Genomic DNA, 19,023 nt, shown 5'->3' on the forward strand with positions numbered 1-19,023 from the left:
GAGAACAAAAGGAATGTTGTATTTCCCCCTCTGCACTATTTTCATGTGCTGCTGGGAATTTTGTAAGCCCTAAAAAAAGCATCTCCTTGGAGAGTTTATGACCACTGGGGGAAGCCTGCTGAGGAGTCAGGAACATAGGAACATTCAGAAAGGTAAGTGTAAAAATGTTTTCATACTTTCAAATGTCACTATTAGATGCTTTACTGTAATGCTGATGTATTTTAATGCAGTGATTCATCATAGAGCTCTGTCCTGCAAAGGTAAGTTAACATTACATTAACCACCATTGTGTAAGGGTTGACATGCATTACAGTTCTTTTTCCATTGCAAAAAGTACCATATGCATTCAAAAATGCAGATGAAATGTTTTGGTAAACTTTTCTTGTCATGTTTGGCACTGGGATTTAAATGTACAGACAGCTCTGATTTTGAAAGGAACATGCCCTATTTCTGAAATGTAAAAAGCATCAACTCCTCTCCATTGATTGATGGGCAATTTGCTTTGAAATGGAGAAGACGCCATCTATTCTTTCAATTTCAGGCTTTGGAGTTGGAAGCTAATGTTTTGATAGCTGCAGCTATTATGAGTGCTTGGTTGAGTTCCAAAAACTGCTCGAGTCTTCGGTTCTGTTATCACAGCTGTTCAGGGGAATGACTAACAGTTTTACCAGGTTGTAATAAAACTGGACCTTTAATGTGATTTCAGAGTACATGATTTTTGTTTACACAACGTAATGGCAATGAACAGGATTAACTTTTTTTCCTATGTAGAACAGGCTTCTTATGGCAGTGTCAATGGCAGACCTCTGAATGAGAATTCTATTACATTGTCACAGATTTTGTATTACACCTGCATTTAAAATAATTCCCATTGTTACTGCATTGCTCCTGAGGATTGTACACAGTGGATACTGGGTGAGTGGCTGTGGGAGAATACATGTTGGGGGGCATGGAGATTGTATGGGCAATCTGAGGGGGTATGGGGTGGCGTGCGAGAATCTGAGGGGCAATGGGGGTGGCATGCAAGTTGGGTGGGGGAGCTGTGAGGGGAGTCAGGGGTGAGGTTTAGTAGGCCTTTAAATGATATTAGGAACTGGGCTGCTGTTTCCGAGGACAGAGGGGGGCCTTCTAACCAGCCTGCATCTGCACTCACCCTCCCCACACACTCCATCATGGCTTGCAAGCTATACTATGAACCTGAACCCTGAATGAGAAAACAAAACTATCGAGCAAAGTCATACATGAAGCCACAAAAGTGCGCAACTTGTGTTTTCCTGTCCCTACAGGAAAATTCTGGCCACTATCTTCAAACACTTGTGCATATACACTACTAGCTCTCTATATTCCTGCATCCCCTTTAAAATTGTACCATTTAGCTAAATTGCCCCTCTTAATTTTTCCTTCTAAGGTGCAAAACTTCACATTTCTTTCCATTAAATTTTAATTGCCATGTGTCTTCCCACTTTACCAGTCTGTCTATGCCTGTTACTACCCTTCTGACTGTCTGTTACATTTCCAAGCTTTGTGTCAACTTTACTGAGTTCAATGAAATCTAGTAAGATGACATCACTTAAAAAGCTTCACATACATTTCAATTGCAATTCAACATTAAGAACCGTCTTGCATCCAGGCAAAAAATATAAATGGTATCTAATATATTTGTTTCAATGGGTATGCTAATGGCATGACCAGTATGTTTCATAAACCCTGCAATTTTTCACATGCACTAATAATCTGCATAGTTTTCCAATATGTAATGAGGCTCTAATACATTTGAGCAACAAAAAATCATGATTTCAGATGGAAGGAGCACTCAGTGGCTCATTAGAACACCAAATTCTGGGTGTCATTCACCCACTTCACACTAGCAGAACTATTTTATCCTTAATATTTCTTAAGAGATCTTTTACAACATAAGTTACATTCATGACTTTGCATAAAACAAGAATGTGGGAAAAACTTATCAAATTCACACTGGCCCCTAACTTCCAAGCTCTGGGGCAGTGTTTCTCGGGGTACTCAAAAAATGCGCAGGGGTGAACCCCCAACCACAACCCCCACCCCCCTCCAGAAGTTCCCATGGCAACTGGCCAGGAATGTTAAACTTCCGATGGGCAATTTGCCCTGCACTGGGAACTATCCAAAAACATGATTCAAATCGCAAACTTAGGATAGTTCTGGCTGTCTTACAGCAATAGTTACCCAGAAAAAGTTAGAAGAATTAAAACCACTCCTAGCTTCTGGGTAACTATTGTACTGACCACCCACCCCACCCCTAACGGGACCCCTCTCACACCCCCGAACCCCCACAGGACTACTCCCGCCCCAGATCCCCACCCCACGACCCCCCATGGCACCCTCCAACTTGCCCCTAACTACACAGTAGCTCCCCGCTGATCGCCGCACGAGATGCTTTTATCCCCCTGCCTGCACGGATCCCACCCGACTACACTCCCTCAACTGCACACTCCTGACTACATCCCTGACTACACCGCCCCGATTACACCCCCTGACCGACTCCCCCCAATGACCACCTGACCTCCCCCGCCGACTGACCCTCCCACTGACACTCAACTGCCACCCCCGACCACCCAACCTTCGCCCGACTGACCCCCCCCAACTATCCCACACCCTTCAACCGACCTCCACCTGATCTCCAACTCCCCCGACCAACAAAACCTCACCCCTAACGACTAACCAACCCCCCACCGAACAAACCCGCATCCATGGTCACCAACCCCCTCCACCACCAATCCTACCTTCTCCCTGACTTGAAAGTGCTGGACCTTTAAAACCTACCTGCTTTATGGCAGCTAGTGCCATTAAAAAAAGGGGGCATGGCCTCCTTACGTCTGATTGTGCAGCCCTTGAATGAAGGCCTCAGGGGCCAGCTGCACTACACAGTTCTTACCCAACCTGAATCGGAAGGTCGAGCGAGAAGGGATCGCCTGGATTTCCAGGCAGAAAACCAGGAATGGAGTGGCGATCCGACTTTGATTTCCACTCTGCGGAATTTTTAATATTTGTATGGAAATATTGGAAATCATGGAAAAATTAGTAACATATTTAACATGAGGGGAAATATCTCTGTAATGAAATTGCAAAACTAATTTACAAGGAACAAATTAGCAATTTCAGTTATAATGAAAGAATTTTAATTCTAATTAAATAATTATAATTGAAATAAATTTCAATTTTACAAAATTGCACTTGCAGTTAGAGGCCTCACTTGCTGGGAACCCACATCAACAAGTCATCCAATAATGGGTGTAAAATTGTGGCGTGTGTGCCTGGAACATGCATTTGTAAACTTGGCCCAAAAGTACACAAAGGAAATCTTCTCCTGCTGGATAATTGTGCTTGAAAAGGGCAATAAAATTGCAATGGAAGTTCAATGTTTTACAAAATAAATGTTTATCTCAAATTTATTACTTACACTGATATCTTCCAGATCCAAATTGTTAAGAATAATGTTGTTGCGTTTCCAAATTATTGGGGGCCTCAGAATTCCCTGAATTGAACACGTTAGGACTGCACTTTGTCCCACTGTTGCTGTGGTGATGCTCACTTTCTGATCTTCTGCCAGGCTCAGCTGAATCACCTCTGGAAGAGTGATATTGTTCGTGAAGTTAATTAACATACACTGTCCATACAATCAAAACTTTCAACTGCAAGAGCACATCAAATAGAACTTCAAATACTGCACAAAACTTTCAAATATTTGAATATTTGGTCAGCTTAGCAATTTTAAAAATTTTTCACAGACTAATATCAATTATCAAAGCATATTGCTTCAGACAGAGGAGTTGCAACAAGTTCTAGATATATTCCACCAGTGATGTGACTTAGCTAAATTCCTACTCTGAATAGAAATTATTGATAAAATTATTTAATTATAGTAAGTGATATTCTGTTTAAAAAAGTAACTTGGATTTTGTAATTTGTAATAGTAAAAGTGTAAGATTTGAAGGTTAATTAATTTTGGTGAATCATTTTAATAAGCATAGATAATATTCACATGTCCTAATTAAAATATTTTGATATAAGTTATAGGGTATTAACTTCTCCCAATCATACTTAATATTTTGACATTTACTTTTTTACATTCTTGCTTTTAGACAGTTGTAGCAGAAAATATTAAATAATTAAAATGCACATTTATTTTTACATTAATACTCTACATTAATTCTTAAAACCAAAAGATCATCAACCACTTTTTATTTTTTATACATTAAAGAATAAATTGCATTTCATAAATACCATAAAGTACTTTCCATAGAAAGAATTACTTTGCACAGTTACAATGTTATGGGTAAATATAACAAACGTTTTGCATACAGCAAGGTCCCACAAACAGAAATTAGATGCACAGTTATTTAATCTTTTTATGGTTGTATTGGCCAAGGGAGAAATGGTACCCAGTAAAATTTTCTGATTCTTTTTTAAGTACTGCCACAAAATTTTTAACATTCAGCTAAACCACCAGAAGGTTTCAGTTTAACATCTGCTTCAAAGGGCAGCATCTCCAATGATATAGTTCTTCTCATCTGTGCACTGAGGTGTCAACCTAGATTATGTATTCAAATTTTAAACTGCCACTTGAACCCTTAATCTTCCGCCTCAGATAAAAGAAAGTCACGAACTGAGCCAAGCTAGCGGCACTAACTAAGCTTTAGAGGTGGGCAACAAATGCTGGCCCACATCCTGTGAAAGAATATGTTTTTAAAAAAGACAAAACTTTTACTATACCTAGATAAAAGCAAAATACTGCTGATGCTAGAAATCTGAAACAAAAACAAAAATTGCTGTATAAACTCAGCAGGTCTGATAGCATCTGTGGAGAGGAAGACAGAGTTAACGTTTCAAGATGAAGAGTCACGTGGACTCGAAACGTTAACTCTGTCTTCCTCTCCACAGGTGCTGTCAGACCTGCTGAGCTTTTCCAGCAATTTTTGTTTTTGTTTTATTATACCTAGTTGACCAAACCATTAATCAAAAATATTGAAAACATTAAATGCAAAAATAAAGTTAAGATTATCACAGACTGAATTGCATGCTGTCAACTAACAGTATGGAATAATTCATTTATACATAAAGATGAATGTCTGGGATTTTTATAGAGAAATCATCAGATTATCCAATGACATAGCTAAAATGAATGTTAACAATGGGAGATTGGGAGAATCACATAGGAATCCTGCCTCAAAGCAGTTTTGGCCAGCCAACCAGCCAGAATCCCAGAATTAGGTATGATATCTTGGCAGGACAATAACACTGGTGTATACACGTGGAATTCTCATACCTAACTGATTTATTTTATTCCGGTTTGATTTATATATATCCAGATACAAATGGCCACAAGAGGTGCTATTACACTCCTCTCTCCTTAATGAAAATGTTACACACTGTTCAAAATCCATACAAATTATATATATTTCTCGGTTTTCAATTGTTTCCTATTCCTAAGAGGGTTCCTCCTTTCTTGACCCAAACTTTCAGAACTTGGGGAAGGATCTTTACCCTCTGGGCCTCTGAGGTGAAGTTTTCTCCAACAAGGACAGATTTTGCTATATGTCCTTCAATTGAAATTTTCACTTCATTAGACATGTCTGTCTGGCTCTGACTCGGATCTGAACTGGTTTCAGGCATATTATACTGGAGGAACTATTGGTACTCTACTTATATCCCAACAATCCAATTAATCAGACTCATTTGATTCCTCCCAACATTCTTCTTCGTGAGCCTCTGAAGGTAAAACATGATCTATATGTACAAACCTAACCTTTTCACTATCAAACATCTTGACCAAATGTGGGCAAATACCACATATTTTCACGACTCTTCCTGGTAGCCACTTCAACCACTTATGATGATGATCTCTCACCTTAACCTTCTGGTTCAACTTCAGACTTCTTTCTCTCACTCTACCCCTATCATTACTCTCTTTCTGCCTGGATTATTGCCCTTCTACTGACTGTGCTAAATGTAGCTTCAGCAATGAAAAGTTCGTTCTAGGCTGTCTTCTAAGAAACAATTCATTTGGTATTCTGCCAGTAGTTGTGTGTGGTGTTTTTTTTTACTCTTTCACAGGATGTTGGTGCTTCTAGCAAGGTCAGCATTTGTTACCCATCCCTAATTGCCCTGGTTTGAGTCGCTTGCTAGGCCATTTCTGTGGCTTTGGGGTCACATGTAGGCCAGACCAGGTAAGGATGGCAGATTTCCTTCCCTAAAGGACATTAGTGAACCAGATGGGTTTTTCCACCAATGGTTTCATGGTCCCCATTAATGAAACCAACTTATAATTCCAAATTTTATTAATTGAATTTAAATTCCACCAGCTTTCATGGTGGGATTTGAACCCATCTTCCCAGAGCACGGACTCTGGATTACCAGACCAGTGCCATTACCACAACAACACCATCTCCCACATTATGATAAATAAACCAAAAAATGCCAGTTTGTGATTCAATGATAACCAATGTTTCTTCCAATTTTTTTCCAGCATTTGTTGAACAAGAATACGCTTAACAATTTGTACAATGCACTCTGCTGCTCCATTTGAAGGAAGATGGTGAAGGAAAACTAGTCTGTTTTACCCCATTCATTCTTATGAATTTACAAATCCTTATGAACAAAACTGAGGTCCGTTATGAGACATAATTTTTTTTGGGAGCCCCTAAGTGGTAAACAAACTACTCAAAATGTTTAGAGTTTTTGCTAGTCATTTTTCAATTCATTGGAAACCCCTCAACCCACTTGGAATAGCTATCTATCAAAAGGAATAGCTGCTGCCCTTCAAATTCTCAAAATCTATGTGTAGCCTCTGCCACACTCTAGCTGGCCATTTCCACGTTTGTAAAGGTACCGATGGCAGCTTCTTTCTACTGCTTGACATACACTACCTGTTTCAGTGTCTTCTATATCCTTATCTAATCCTGGCCACCAAATGGTTGTACCTCATGAGGAGGAACAGAGGCTTAAAACGGTAAGACAAGCAGCAGAGATAGCTGATGATTATGAGTTAGTTCATAGATCTAAACCTTTTTTCATCACCCTTTTAAATCAGAGGATAGAAAGTGGGAAGGTGGAAATTCCCAGGAAGTTTTTTCTCAGATTAAAAAGAAAGGTGCTGACAGTAGAAGTGACACTCGAATATTGAGGTGTTTTCATTGTAATAAAGTTTGGCACACAAAGTTAGTGTGTTGGAAATTACAGGGAAAATCTGTGTACAAGTAAAACAGGAAGAGTCAGTGACGGGAAAAGAAGTGGGAATGTGTTCACAAGTTATCCAAGGGAGTTCTGAGGAGCAGGTTGCGTAAATGTTTAAAGATTTTGTACATGAAGGGAAAGTCTTTCCTTGTGTACAGGGTGGAGTAGGTAAATATATAAAAAATTTAAGAGACACAGGGGCTAGTCAGTCCTTTATGTTATGGGACAGTAATACTTGTTGTTCAGAGGGAGTATTGCAGGAACACATGCTAAACCTATTCCATTGTGGAAGGTAAATTTAAAGAGTAAGTGGGAAACAGGTGAGGTGATTGTTGGAGTGGTGGAAAAATTGCCCATTGCAGGGGTTCAATTTATTTTAGGTAATGATATAGATGGGTCGCAGATGTGGGTGATGCGTGTGGTATTTGAGCAACCTGCAGAGTTGAAGTCTTGCAGAAAGAGCATCCTGGATTGTTTCCAGATTTTGTGGTAATAAGGTCATAAACTTGGAGGTTGAAACAGAAAGAAGAGGAAGTTAAAAGGCAGGGAAAGGGTGTTGATGTTCAGTTAGCTGACACTGTCTTTGATAAGATTGTTCAGGAAGAAAGAATGGAAGTACTTAGCTCAAGGCAGTTGGTAGAGATACAGAAAAAGGATCCACAAATAAAACAGTTATATCAAACAGCTTACTCAGAAACAGAGGCAGAATGTTATTACCCTCCTTAAGGATAATATGTTAATGGGAAAGTGATGGCTGTATCAGGTTTCAGCAGATGAAAACAGGATGGAATTACATCAGATTATTATGCCATTTGGATATAGAAATGAGATCCCGAGAATAGCTCATGAAATGGGGGTACATTTAGGAATTAGAAACACACAAGTGAAAATACAAAAACATTTTTATTGGCCTAGATTGCATAGAGGTGTAGTCAAATTCTGTAGAATATGTCACACGTGTCAGGTGATAGGGAAACCACAAGCAGTGATTAAGCTGCACCTTTTATTCCAATTCAAGCATTTGAGGAACCTTTTATTGGGGTCATGATTGATTGTGTAGGGCCCCTCCCTCAGACTAAAAGTGGAAATCAGTACTTACTGACAATAATAGATGTGTCTACAAGGTTTGCTGAAGCGATACCTTTGAGAAATATTACATCAAAGAAAACTCTGGAAGAGTTGACTAAATTTTTTTACAAGATATAGTTTACCAAAGGAAATACAATTAGATCAGGGTTCAAATTTCATGTCACAGCTGTTTGAGGAAATAATGAACAGTTTGGGGATAAAACAGTTTAAGTCAACAGCTTACCATCCTAATTACAAGGGCTTTGGAAAGATGGCATCAAACTTTAAAAACTATGATTAGGGCATATAGTCCGCCCACCTGCTGAGCTAAAAATTCTGCCCTTTGGGTTCAAAATAGCCATCAGGTGAGAGCACATCTGGTGTACTGTGTACAGTACTGGTCTCCTTATTTAAAGAAAGATGTAAATGCATTAGAAGCAGTTCAGAGAAGGTTTACTAGACTAATACCAGGAATGGGCAGGTTGTCTTGTGAGGAACAGGTTAGGCTTGTATCCACTGGAATTTAGAAGAGTAAGAGGCAACTTAATTGAAACTTTAAGGTCTTGAGGGGTCTTGACAGGGTGGAGGTGGAGGTGATGTTTCCTCTTGTGGCAAAATCTAGAACTAGGGATCACTGTTTAATTAGAAGGAGACGCTCATTTAAGACAGAGATAAGGAGAATTTTTTTCTCTCAGAGGGTTGTGAGTCTTTGGAACTCTCTTCCTAAAAAGGCGGTGGAAGCAGAGTCTTTGAATATTTTTAAGACAGAACTAGACAGATTCTTGATTATTGAGGGGTGAAAGGTTATCAGGGATAGGCAAGAATGTGGGGTTGAGGTTACATTCAGATCAGCCATGATCTTATTGAATGGCAGAGCAAGCTCAATGGGCCGAGTGGCCCACTCCTAATTCGTATGTTCATACATCAATGGCTTATGATCAGTTTTGATTGCGAAACTACAACTATACAAGCATTTATGAAAACTTCTTACTTCAAAAATCAAAGACAAAGCTTCACATTCTATCTGCACTCAGGGTGCATGAGGCAAATGCAAATCGGTTTCTCCTCAACATTATCCAACACATGAGAGACCACAGCACCTATTCCATATGGAGAGGTATCACAGGCTAGCTTAATCTTTTTGGACACATCACAATGTACAAACATTGTACCATCTACCAATTGACTTTTACACAACTTGAATGCTTTGTCACACTCCCTTGTGCAATTCCACGGAACACCCATGATGCACCATATTTACACATAATTGTACTAATTTCTCAAGATGAAGTCAGTTAGTTCAGCACAAGGCTCAAGGCCAGAATGTCATTTTTGGATCCTGATATAGCTTGCCCATCCCATCAAGGCAAATAAAATGAGAACCATGTCTTAAGATATGAAGAGAAAACAGGAAACTATAATACTTCCCCCACTACTGTGATATCTTTTGTCTATTTGGTAATGGAAATGGGGATCAGAGCTACATCTTAGAGGTATTTCATGTCTAATGGAGACTGACCTCTGTTAGTAATTTCTGTCAGACCTTAAAAAATTCAAGAAGTATTTCTAATACTGCTGTTCACACACACATATACACACCATCTCCCCAAAGATTTGTAAAAGGTTCACAAGGATCCCATTATTTTCTCAATTATACATCGTCAGCATTTCTCATCAAATATGGAAATGATCACCTAACAAATAGAACATACTAGATAGTGGCCCTCAATAGATCAATAGGTGTACACAGCACCTGATGATGTGGTGGCCTCAATAGTCCACAAACTATGAAGGGAAAAAATTGTTCCTGGCTCTATTTCAGACGTATGGATTTCAGATGGGAGCCCAACTGGATTGCTTCTGGGCTTGTCACATTCTGAGTGACCTGTTAACACTCAACATGAAGTCTCAGGATTTAAAGATGGTGATTGCAGTAAGGTATTGGAGGGCAGCTGATCTTAATGGAACTTTAAAATAGAGAATCTCTACTACATCCTGAATAGTAAGAAATGCCTTAACATCACAAAATGTTGAGAAAATAAATGACTAATAAATAGGAAATCATGTTTTATCTTGATATAAGAAAACTGTGGACATCAAGTCTAAATGAGCACTTCACAGAGTTACATAATAAAAGGATCCAAGTGGGTACTTATTAATTGATGTGTTTTTTTAAAGATATTGAGATTTTTCAAACTGGGAATTCCAAATGGCTTTAGCTTTCATTTTAGATGGGGAGAAGGTATAATTCACTGATGGCAAATGCTTGAAAAGAAATAAAATCATTGCTTTTAGAATGCGTCATATCATTTCAATTTGTGGCATATTTATTTTCATGTGACAATGTTTCCTTATAATTAAATGAATTAGATTCAAAATAATATTGGGTTTAGTGAGGGCTTAATGACGTTATTTATCTTTTTGTTACTGTCTCAATGTGTAATATTTTGCTTACCATGCAAAGAACAGGTTTGAAAAATTCTCAATATAAGTAATTATATTATTAGAATTTGCTTTGATTGTTGTCAGTCATTTTCAATCACCACTTTATAGCTTTAAAGTAGTTGCTGGGGTGACCTGACTCAGCTTGAAGATCAGAAAATTTCAACCAAAAAATATGCCAACAGTTGGTCAGAAGAAGCGGAACAGTAACGACAAAAGTCAAGTTGTAAGACATTTTTCAAAGCACCAGTAAGAAAAATAAGCTAGAAAAGCAATGAAGTTATTCGGTTTCTCTGTCCTCCCACAAGCACCAGAACAAGGATTAACACTTCAACTATGGGTTGAAGTGTAAATTCTAAATGTTTCTACAATGTGAAACGCCCAGCACAAGTGAGCAGCAGCAGGTTCTAGTGACAGGGACAGCCTAGGGGACTATTCACTGGAGGACAAAGCCCTCTTGTGATTGCTGAGCAAGACATAGAAACAGGATTTAGGGGCCCAGCAACGAGGAAAGAAACTGCTTGCTTGGCACAAGCCATTACATCAGGTACTGGAAGACCTCCACCTTGTGTGGTGTCATGTCTCATAGCATCAACATGCTCAAGACTATGCTGGAGAGCGTCATAACTTCCAGGGACATTGCAGCTGTGTCCTTACAACAAAATTAAATGTTTGACTTTGCAGCTTTGGTGGAAATTCAAGTGGCTGTCATGCAGCTTTGGACTGCAGCATGGATAGACATGTATCTACCTTGAATAGATTGCTGGACAAAACAGACAAGGGCTTTGAAGGAGCCACTCACCTTCTGCAGTCAGTTCTCCAAATGATGAATGGAAGTGTTGAGTGTCCACCCTTAGGAATAATGTGACTCACTTTGTCTGGACCATATTGTTGGGAACACCCAGTTCGATCAAGGAACTTTGGATCATGCCAAAAGCATGCTCCATGATCTTTGTAGTGATCACATGACTCTCAATATATTTGCATTACTCAGGCTACAGTGGTATTAGACATGTGTGGAGGTCTATTTCCAGCCATCTGCTGCCTTTCCTCAATTGGTGGCAAGATAGGCCGATGGATGAGAACCATGATGTAAGATGTTATGATAGATGCTGGCAAGCCTGGTACAGGTTTGCATTACAGGTATCTAATACTATTGGAACATTGATAGATTGGAAGCCCTTAACTGTTGACAAAAGATGCTGGTTCATCTTCTGATGTCCTGATAACTATATGAATGCAGTTTATCATGCCCTGGAGTCTAGGGAAGCTGGCCGCTACTGTCATCCTATAGCTGTCTCATTCTGATTTCCAGCATTTTCTGTTTATGGTTCAGATTTCTATCTGCAGTATTTTGCTTTTTTCTTACAATGGAGGTGTTTATTTTTAAAATGTGAAAAATTCAATCATAAATTGTAATATTCATTTTGGCAAATGCTTGCCATCACTATATAGAAACCAAAATTTGTATTTTGCTATTATATGAATCAAACAATGTAGCTGCAAGAAATTAACCTTTGAACAGTTCCCATGGTTCCACACTGGGAAGTAAGCAACTGTAAAGACTGTATTTGAGTTGACTTAGGATGAATAAATTTACTACATTGCTCTTCAGTGTTTTGAATTAAAACACTATAATGTTAATGTATTTGGTAAAATACCACAGAAGCAGATTTGCATGAAGGTTTTAATGCTCTACTAATATCAATATTGTATAAAATGATTTCTACCTCATGTTGATTAAATTGTTGTTGTAAATTGTGTGAACCATAACACAACAGGGAAGCAGTTTGAAACAGTGCATCACGATGACACGAGCAATAATCAGTGCCTCTCCACAGAGTCTTGGATACAAGAAATCTGCCCCCATGGGTATTTACTTTTCTTTAAGACAAAGGGATATGTTTGTCATCCTTTACTCACAACAAGATTGGTCATGACCTTTGTCTGCGGTATATCTCCCCACATTTTGAATATTTATTTTAAGGGCAGAGTTTTCTGGACCCTCCTCTGGGGTATTTTTAGTCTCCCAGATGCATGAGACAGACAACAAAAAAGCTCAGATTGTCAAACATTTGTTCCTTTAGTGCTGCCCAAAGAATTTATGGAATTCTCTGAAGTGTGGGGCTTAAAGTAGATGCACGCTGACATATGGCAGAGAATTTTCTCCCCATCGGGCGGGCCATTTGGGAGCGGGCATGGGAGGAGCCGATCGCCACTCACGATCAGCTCCGTGCCGCCATTTTACGTGGGCAGGCCAATTAAGGCCCACCCAGTGTGAAGCACGGCTCCCCAGGATAGCGGGAGTGGGCGGGCAGCGGGGGGAGTGCAATGACTGCAGGTCCAATTGCGACCCGGCAGTCTGTTCAAATAGAGTGCAGGCAGCCTTGCAAAGGCTGTTCATCATGGCCAAAAGAAGGGCTCTCCAGAGCGCTACCGGAGAGCAGGCCAGGATGGACTGTAGGGCAGCGGCTCACTGTGCCCCTCAGTTTTCTGATGAGTGCCTAGCTGCCCTCCTGGAGGAGGTGGCAGCATGGTGGGAGGTCCTCGTTCCGAGGGACGGGAGGAGGAGGCCCCCCTTGACCAAAAGTGCCTGGGAGGAGGTGGCAGATAGTCAGCTCCCATGACGTGGTGTGGCGCACATGGGTCCAGTGCCGCAAGCGACTCAACGACCTCTTGCACTCGGGAAGGGTGAGTACCATGTTGGCAGAGGTCACTTAAGAGAGCAGGCAGGCTTTGCCCCCAGCACCCCCCCTCAACTCTGAGTGCAGTTACAGCATTGAATTATTCACAGCATGTTTCCCTCGCTGGGTGGGCCAGCAGATATTGCCCACGCCTAGTTCGCCCTGAGATGGTAGTGCTGAGATGGGTTCTACACCCGCAGCATGTGTTAGCCAGACACCCAGAGTACTGTTTTGGGACAACGTCAAGGATCTACATCTAGGCGCAATGCTCAAACTGCAAAACAGGCTGCAGACATGCTAGGAAGGGAGCTTCCAAGTGGCGAAGCACCAATCCATCTGCTGCCCTTGGCGTTCCACATGCTTGTGTGTCCTTGCTTTGCAAGGTTAGACCATGTGGTGCCAAATGTGATGGAGGCAGCATGGCAGCATGAGGGGGGGGTGCGGTCAGCCCTGGCTTCTTGGTGTGAGTATGCGGCAGCTGCGGGGTGATGAAGCACTGGAGCTCTGCAATGTTGTCCCACTCTGGTTGGGTTGGCAGAGATCCGATGGGAATCCAGGTACAGGGTGGACTAATCAATGCTCCTCTCTCCTTTTCAGGAGAAGACCGCACACAATGCCGCCGAGCGGATGTGGACTGGCAGAGGCCAGGCACAGTTGGCCATAATCACCAGATATGAGCAGGAGGCGATGGATCTAGAGAGGTGCCATGTGCCCAGGTCCACTGGTGGCGGTGAGGCTGGGGTGCCACGGGGACGAAAGATTGCCGAGCACAGAGGTCACCATTTGTGTCCCAGCAACCATCCCACTGCTGAATGCTCAGTGATTGAAGCTTCCAACATGGGTTGACCATTGATTATGGAAGGATGAGCGCAGACTGATCCGGGGTAACGGCATGCACATTGACATTGTCTCCACTTGAACTAATCAAATGTCCTTGATTTTCCTTTCAGCATCACCGGGAGGAGGAGGCAGAGGGGCCACCTCTGACACCTGAGGTCCCTGATCAAATGGACTCACTAGCATCACGCCATCTCTGCCAGGCAGGCACCAGTGCAGATATTAGCACCTTTGTGGGAATTAGGTCGTCGGGTAGTGTCCCGGGGCACAGCGGTGAGGGCACTTCACACTCGTTTGAGGTGCAGGCAGAGACAGAGAGTGCCCATGGCGCAGGCAGTCGGAGCACTGCTGGGGACCAGGCACATGCTCAGTTGGTGGCTGATGATGTGCCTCTGGAGTCGTCCATGAGGCAGCAGACGCTGGAAGTTCAGCAGGATATGTGGGAGGATGTGGCGGAGATACAGGAGGCAATGTGTGGCATGATGCCCATGCTGGAGAAGTCCAGGCAGAGCATTGCCAATGCAATGAGCCTCATGGCCGAGCACCAGGCTTCCTCCATAGAGAGAGTGGCGACGCTCGAGGAGAGGCTCCTCCAGGAGGACAATCAGGGCCTCCTGGGGTTGCGCTCGGACCTGCAAGCCCTCACAGTGGCATTGACCTCAGCTGGTCAGTGCCAGTGTGGGAGATGGATTGGGCATCAAGTATCCCAACTCGGTGCCCATCCATCAATGGTGAGCAGGGGGGTCCGAAGTGACCTGTCGTCTCTGCGGACTCCTCAAAGGGCACAGCAGCAGCTCCTCCACCCCTCTGCCAGTGACCGTGGGATCCGATGAGGCTGCGGCGACTGGGGAGATGCCAACTGTGGAACTGGCCGTTCCGTCCCAGGCAGTGCCATCAAAGGCTCCATGGGCCACAGGATGCCCACCAAGGTCATCAAGGCCAACAGGACAGCACAGTGAGTAGGCTGTCTCAGATATCAGTGCCAGCACCCAGAAACGGAAACTTAAGGCACCTTAGGCACACCACGGGTTTCTCACTGGTGGTTTTATGTTGCCCTGCTATTAGCTGATGACAAGTTGATGTGATGCATAACACCTTTGCATTCATTTTATTTTCTGCTTCGTTTGTTAATTCATTAAATTTTGATATGTGAGCATGGCTCAGGGTGATTCCTTACTTCTGCAGGTGGACGGGAACCCATGATGTTATGAGTCACTTGTTTGTCATTGAGCTTTATTGACAAGGCACATAGTTAATGTTCCTAACCAGGCAAATGTTGCTCTCAGGTAGCAGTATCAAGCCTGCAGCCCTGACTTGTATTGGAGGTCCATCTGTGGTGGGCTAGCTGAAGGCGTCCCTGCCTCCCTGGAGGATGCCCGGGTCAGCGTCTACCCCCTCAGAGTTCTCCTGCTGTCTACCCACTCATCCTCGGACTCACTACTGGGCTCATCGTGTGCAGCCGGAGCAACTGCGTCTACATCTTCTTCCTCCACTGCATCGCCCCTTTCCAGCGCCAGATTGTGGATAGCGCAGCATGCAATCACTGTCAGTGACACACGATCTGGGGGGTACTGGAGTGCGCCCCATAAGCGGTCCAGGCATCAGAAGCGCAACTTGAGAAGTCTGATGGTTCTCTCTACCACAGCCCTTGTGGAGGTGTGGCTCCTATTGTACCGCTGCTCAGCCTTTGTTCTTGGATGGCGGAGAGGAGTTCATGAGCCACCTTTTAATGGGATAGCCCTTTTCGTCCAGTAGCCATCCATCCAGCTGGGCTGGAGCCTTGGCACCTGAGAGTGTATGAGGATGTAGGCGTCAGGGGAGCTGCCTGGGTACCTTGCACAGACATGCAGAATCTGCAGCTTATGATCACAGAATCACACAGTGCAGAAGAGGCCCTTCGGCCCATCAGGTCTGCACCAACACGTGAGAAATGCCTGACCTACCTACCTAATCCCATTTACCAGCACTTGGCCCATAGCCTTGAATGTTATGACATGCCAAGTGCTCATCCAGGTACTTTTTAAAGGATGTGAGGCAACCCGCCTCCAACACCCTCCAGGCAGTGCATTCCAGACCGTCACCACCCTCTGGGTAAAAAAGTTTTTCCTCACACCCCCCCTAAACCTCCTGCCCCTCACCTTGAACTTATGTCCCCTTGTGACTGACCCTTCAACTAAGGGAAACAGCTGCTCCCTATCCACCTTGTCCATGCCCCTCTTAATCTTGTACACCTCGATCAGGTCGCCCCTCAGTCTTCTCTGCTCCAACGAAAACAACCCAAGTCTATCCAACCTCTCTTCATAACTTAAATGTTTCATCCCAGGCAACATCCTGGTGAATCTCTTCTGCACCCCCTCCAATCCTATAATGTGGCGACCTGAACTGCACACAGTACTCCAGCTGTGGCCTCACCAAGGTTCTATACAATTCCAACATGACCTCCCTACTTATTGTCAAAAAATTAAAACCCCAAAGGAAGTGACAGTTGAATCCAAAATTGGCTCAAGGCAGGAAGCAAAAAGGTAATGGTCGATAGGTGTTTTTGTGACTGGAAAGCTGTTTCCATTGGGGTTCTGCAGGACTCAGTACTGGATACCTGGCTGATGATGTTTTATATCAATGAATTAGACTTAAATGTAGGGGGCATGATTAAGAAGTTTGCAGGTGATATGGAAATTGTGACTGAGTGAGGAAGAAAGTCTGCACCGTAGACTGCAGAAAGATATCAATGGATTGGTCAGGTGGCTAGAAAGTGGCAAACGGAATGCAGTCAGGAGAAGTGTGAGGTAATGCATTTGAGGCAGGCAAACAAGGCCAGGGAATACACAGTAAATAGTAGGATTCTGACCACAGATCTCTCAAGATAGCAGATGGTAGACAAAGTGGTCAAGAAGGCAGATGGGTTGCTTTTCTTTATTAGACAAGGCCTAGAATATGAAAATAGGAAGGTTATGCTAGAACTGTATAAAACACTGGTTAGACTGCAGCAAGATTACTGCATACAGTTCTGGTTACCCATGACAGAAAGGATGTGATTGCTTTAGAAAAGCTATAAAGGAGATTCACGAGACAGTTGCCATGTATGGAGAATTTTAGCTATAAGAGATTGGACAGGCTGGTGTTGTTTTCTTTGGAACAGATGAGGTTGAAGGGACAATAATGTACTGCCCAGCTCTGACAAAGATGCCATCAGTGACTCGTAAGATGCAGTGCTTGCAGCCATTTTTGAGATGCCACTAATGTCCACAGCTGATCTTTGGAAGAAGCTGGAAGTGAAGACATCCAAGGCCAAAGTGATTTTGATGGCCATTGACAAGGCATGGTGATCAGTGCTTTTTGAGGTGTGAGGTTTTCTGTCATGAAGACACAGATGTCTGTGGTTATCTGCCTAAAGAGCCATAGTCTCCTACTATTTTGGGTGTCAATCATCTCCAGGTAGCTCTGCGTTCATCGGTAGATCCTGTGTTGAAGGTTTGGCCTCTGTTCCCTTCCTTCCCCTCTTTTCTCTTCCTTGCCCTCTTGATGCCCGGGGTTCTGCCCTTCCAACATAGGGTGCTGCCCCTTATTGCCACTGGGCCAAAGTCTGCCATTGGTAGCTGGAACCTTCCTTCTGGGCATGTAGCTGCCCAATTGTCTTTGGCAACTTTGTCATCTGCTATTCTACCTCTATGATGACAGGGGGTACCAGCCCCATTTAAAGCCAGGATGATGATTGCCCACTCCTCCTGCTACCTGTGCAGTGCCAAGGGCATTCATTCCCCCTTTCCCCATCGACCCTGTTATGGCTCCCCATTCTACCCAACTTTAGATGATTAGTTTCTGAAGGCGCGGGCAACTCTTGCGTCCCTTTAAAATTTTAAATCTAAAGATTCGACACACTCTTAAAGAGTTTTTAAAAGTCTTTAATTGATGTCAACTGGGAGGAGACTGGGATACCTATTCTGCCCTCCCCTGGCCCTGGTGATTATTGCTAGATCAGTGTCTTGAAATTGGCACAGCAGCTGGGGTCAGTAATTTTTCAATCCCCCCAACTCCACTCCTGACTTTGGGGGGTGCACAGAAATTTCAGGCCCAGATGAGGGAAGGATCAGGCCTGCATTTGTACGCAATGGTACGCATGCCAAACATCACTGTCAAAGCTCACACATGAAGAGCTGCCAGTCTCAGGAGATATTATGAAGCAGCCAAGTTAAGGAAGAGTATGTTATTTGAGTTGTTAAGATTTTTTAAGATAAGGAAGGGATAAAAACTGAAAAAAAACAAATGTTTCATATGTAATTGTGTGAAGTAGTTTCATATTGCTCTTGAAACATCTGTTCGTTTAAAAGTCTCATAAGTAGGGGTTAAAGGAACATTTATTGGCAAATACTAAATTATCAAGATTATTTTATTAAGTAGCCATGGAGCTAATTTACATTCCTAGCTTCATAACTCTCTGGCGAAGTACACATTACAATAATAAGTAATTCCCTGACAATCTGTGGACCTGCCATCCAGGCACTTAAGCAAGGGTTGTACTTATCTCCCTCGTTGATCCCAGCAAAGTATTTTTAATTAGCCTGTCAGTGGCAGGTTCTCATGCCATCATGGGCGTTACCAGGACAACCACCACATAAACCATAACAGAAAGTCTCAGAAGATACTTGGGCCCATGGGGTGTTGGTCCCCACTCCAACCTGGAGATAATTTCATAACTTTGTGGCCATGCCATTCTTTCTTGAGCAGAGATATTGTGCGTGTGTGCCTATCATTTAAAAAATTCAGAGAAAGAAAGAACCCAACT

At 42.7% G+C, this 19,023-nt stretch overlaps 1 protein-coding gene across 2 annotated transcripts in view; it reads right to left on the reverse strand.

Annotated features, from left to right (window-relative positions):
- Positions 1–19,023, reverse strand: part of fstl5 (follistatin-like 5) — a 985,045-nt gene that overhangs the window by 299,803 nt on the left and 666,219 nt on the right. For both annotated transcript variants that reach the window (XM_078540706.1, XM_078540715.1), the window contains exon 7: positions 3,437–3,603. In XM_078540706.1, coding sequence (XP_078396832.1) covers positions 3,437–3,603 — 167 coding nt within the window. The remainder of the gene's footprint in view (positions 1–3,436; positions 3,604–19,023) is intronic.

The sequence above is a fragment of the Cetorhinus maximus genome, chromosome 1 (assembly GCF_964194155.1).
Source record: "Cetorhinus maximus chromosome 1, sCetMax3.hap1.1, whole genome shotgun sequence".
Lineage (NCBI taxonomy): Eukaryota > Metazoa > Chordata > Chondrichthyes > Lamniformes > Cetorhinidae > Cetorhinus > Cetorhinus maximus.